This window comes from Parus major, unplaced genomic scaffold (assembly GCF_001522545.3).
Source record: "Parus major isolate Abel unplaced genomic scaffold, Parus_major1.1 Scaffold524, whole genome shotgun sequence".
Classification (NCBI taxonomy): Eukaryota; Metazoa; Chordata; class Aves; order Passeriformes; family Paridae; genus Parus; species Parus major.
In genome coordinates this window covers 14,220-17,547 of record NW_015379412.1, presented here as the reverse complement: position 1 = coordinate 17,547, position 3,328 = coordinate 14,220, and the positions used below count along the sequence as shown (strand labels likewise).

General features: G+C 65.0%; 1 protein-coding gene across 1 annotated transcript in view; it reads left to right on the top strand.

Annotated features, from left to right (window-relative positions):
- Positions 1-1,293: 1,293 nt before the first annotated feature.
- SLC3A2 (solute carrier family 3 member 2) overlaps positions 1,294-3,328 on the top strand; it is an 8,315-nt gene continuing 6,280 nt past the window's right edge. Inside the window, exons 1-2 of the mRNA XM_033511724.1 lie at positions 1,294-2,192; positions 3,073-3,290. Of these exons, the coding sequence (XP_033367615.1) occupies positions 1,730-2,192; positions 3,073-3,290 (681 nt within the window). The 5' untranslated portion in view covers positions 1,294-1,729. The remainder of the gene's footprint in view (positions 2,193-3,072; positions 3,291-3,328) is intronic.

Genomic DNA, 3,328 nt, shown 5'->3' with positions numbered 1-3,328 from the left:
CCAAAATTCTTTTTTAAGCCCCCAAAATCCCCCTGGAGCCTCCCCCATCCAAAGCTGCCCCCCTCAAACCCCCAAATCACCCCCGGGTGCATCAAAACCTCCCCAAAATCTCCTTAATTGCACCTCAAACCCCCCCAAAATGCCCCAAATTCACCTTCAGACCCTCCCCAAATCCCTCCCCGCCCTCACCGGGCTCCTCCCGCTCCTCCTTCCTCTCCCTCTTGGCTCTCCGCTCGTTCTCGGAGCCTCCCCGGCCATGGCCGCTCCTCCCGGGCTCCTCAGGGCCTCCGCGCCGGGAGGAACCGGAGCCTCCCCCGGAGCCACCGCGTTCCCCCCGGGAGCGGCTGCGCTTCCCCCGCCGCTCCCCTCCGCGGTGCCGGTGTTTGCGGTGCTCGCGGGGCCGCCCCGCGCTGCCGCCTCCGCCCGTCCCGGCCGCTCCCGGAGCCTCCTCGGCCGCCTCGGCCCCGCCGCGCTCCCGGTGCTTCTTCGAGGCGCCCATGGCCGCGCCGCCACTTCCGGGGGAGAGCGGGACTTCCGCTCGTTGCCATAGCGACGCTTCCGGCGCTCGGCTACTTTCGGCGGAGCGCGGCGCTGATTGGCTGAGCTTTAGGCGGGACCGTGAGGGCGCTGTGGGATGAACCATTATGCGCGCGGAGGTAGGAGAGGGGTGATTGTGGCGCCGTCCTGTCCCGCCACAAAGGGCTGGAAACCTCCGTAAGAGGCAGCGGGGATCTTTCTACACGGCTGCCGGTGAGGAGGCCCCGTGCGGACCGCTGGATGGGGGAACCCCGTAAATAGCGCACCCCCGGGGTACAACAAAATGGAGGCGTCCAGCGGAGATGAATAGAGCCTGTTCTAAGAGCAAAATGGCGGCTGCTTGGGGGTGCAGCAAAATGGCGGCGCGTGGGGGGGACCCCAAAAAGGACGGGGGTGTCGAGACCCCTCCGGGAGAAGAAAAGGGGCGCGCCCCCCATAACTGGCGTCCCGCTGAAGCGTGGTGGGAATCAGAGACTCCAAAATGCGCCCTCCAGGGCTCGGTCCCGCCCCGTTTGCCCCGGGCCGTGTCCGGTCCCCCCCCCCCGCCTCGTAGCCTTTGATCCGCCCTGCCCGGGCGCCTCAGCGGCGCCGGGGGCGGTTCTGGGGGCGTGGCCACAGCCGGGGTGGGCGTGGCTTGAGCCGAGTATAAAAGGCTGAGCCGGGCGTCCCCCTCCCGTCACGAGGATTGCGCGGAGGTAGCGGCGGCCCTGAGGGGGTGCGGGGCTCCGGGGGGAATTTCTGGGGTGCGCCAGCAGCTCTTGGCTTCCCCATGAGAATATCGGGGCGCCCAGGGGTTCTTGAAGTGCGCGGGAGGGGCTCGAGATCCCCCTGCAAGGGCAGATTTGGGTGTTCAAGGAGGGGCCCTGTGAAGGCGCTGGGGGAGGCCGCGAGACCTTGAAAGATTTCGGGGCCTCCTGGGGCCCCTTGTGACGGTTTTGGGGTCCCCGGGGGTTTTTAGATACCCAAGAGGAGCTTGAAACCCCTCCTAAGAGCATTTTAGGGGGACACCGGAGAGGTTTTGGGGTGCGGGCCGCACCTTTGGATCCCTTGAAAAAGAAGGGGCAAAGTTGGGGTTCAAAGTCCCGTTTGTGTGGGAGGGGGGAAGTCCAACCCCGCCCGAACCCTTTTGAGGTGCCCTGAGGCAGCGGGAGGAGCGTCCCTGAATATTTTTGGGCTCCGATTTATCGGCCAGATGGAGCCCGAGTCGCCGCCCCGGGATCTGGAGCTGTCGGCGCTGGAGGCCGAGAAGGAGCCGATGGCGGCGGCCGAGCCCGAGCCGCAGCGGCCCCGGCCCCACCGCGACCCCATCCCGCCCCCGGAATCGCGGCCGGGCAGCGAGAAGAACGGGCTGGTGATGAAAATCCCCCCCGAAGAAGAAGAAGAAGCGGCTTTAGGAGGAGCCGGAGCTTCGGGGAGCCCCAAATTCACGGGCTTGGGCAAGGAGGAGCTGCTGAGGGAGGCCGGGACGGCGCCCTGGGCCCGGGCCCGGATGGTTCTGCTCGTGCTTTTTTGGGTGGGCTGGCTCGGGATGTTGGGGGCCGCCGCTGCCATCGTGGCCCAGGCCCCTCGCTGCCAGCCCCTGCCCTCCAAAGCCTGGTGGGAACTCGGGGCGCTCTACAGAGCACCCCCAAAAGCCTTCGGGGAGAACCTGAAAGGTGAGGGGGGGGTGGTCCCATGAAGGGTTTGGGGGGTCCCATGAAGGGTTTGGGGGGGTCCCTTAGGGGTGTGTTGGGGTTGGAGGAGTTTGGGGGGTCTTTGGGAGGTTTGGGGGGCTCCCCTGGGGGAGTTTGAGGGGTCCCTTAGGGGTGTGTTGGGCTTGGAGGAGTTCTCAGAGCGTGGCTGGAGGAGTTTGGGGGGTCTTGGGAGGTTTGGGGGGGTCCCCTGAGGGAGTTTGAGGGGTCCCTTAGGGGTGTGTTGGGGTTGGAGGAGTTTGGGGGGTCTTGGGAGGTTTGGGGGGGTCCCCTGGGGGAGTTTGAGGGGTCCCATGTTGGCCCTGGGGAGTTTGGGGGGTCCCTAAAGGAGAATTGGGGGAGTTCAGGGAGCGTCCAGCCGGGATTTGGGGAGGTTTGTGATGTTTTTTAGGGTTTTGGGGGGATCCCAGGAGGGTTTGGGGCTCTCCTGGGAGTGCGGGGAGGCCCCATTAAGGGACCCCCAAAAGGAATCCAAGGCTGGTTTTTGGGGGAGGATTCATTTCAGTGCCCCCCAACACCTGTCAGGAGGATCCTGGGGTTTATTCCCAGGAGGAATTCCCAAAAACAACCACAGGATCAGACAGGACCCCCCAACCCTGCTTAAAAGGGCCTGGGGGAGAAATGACTCAGCAATTTGGGGGCATCCCCCCACTTCGGGGGAGTTTTGGGATCTTTGGGGTTCCCCAAAATCTGAGGGAGCCCCCAAATCTTGGGGATTTTGGAGCTTTCCCCACCCCTGGGGTGATTTGTGAGATCCTGGGAGGACTTTTTGGGACCCCTGGGTCGGTTTTGGGATCTCAGGGGGGGATTTTGGGGTTCAGTCCCTGTTTTTTCCCTCCTCCAGGTGTGGAGAAACGTTTGGGGTACCTGAGGGACAAGCTGCAGATGGGGGGGGTGGTGCTGGGGCCCCTGTACCCCCCAAAACCTTCAGGAGCCAAAATCCCCTCGCTGAAGGAGCTGGACCCGGCCCTGGGCACCATGCAGGACTTCTCTGCCCTCCTGGAGGAGGCCAAGAGCGAAGGTGGGGCTGGGGGGACCCCAAAACTGGGGAGGGGGACCCCAAAACTGGGGAGGGGGACCCCAAAACTGGGGAAGGGAGG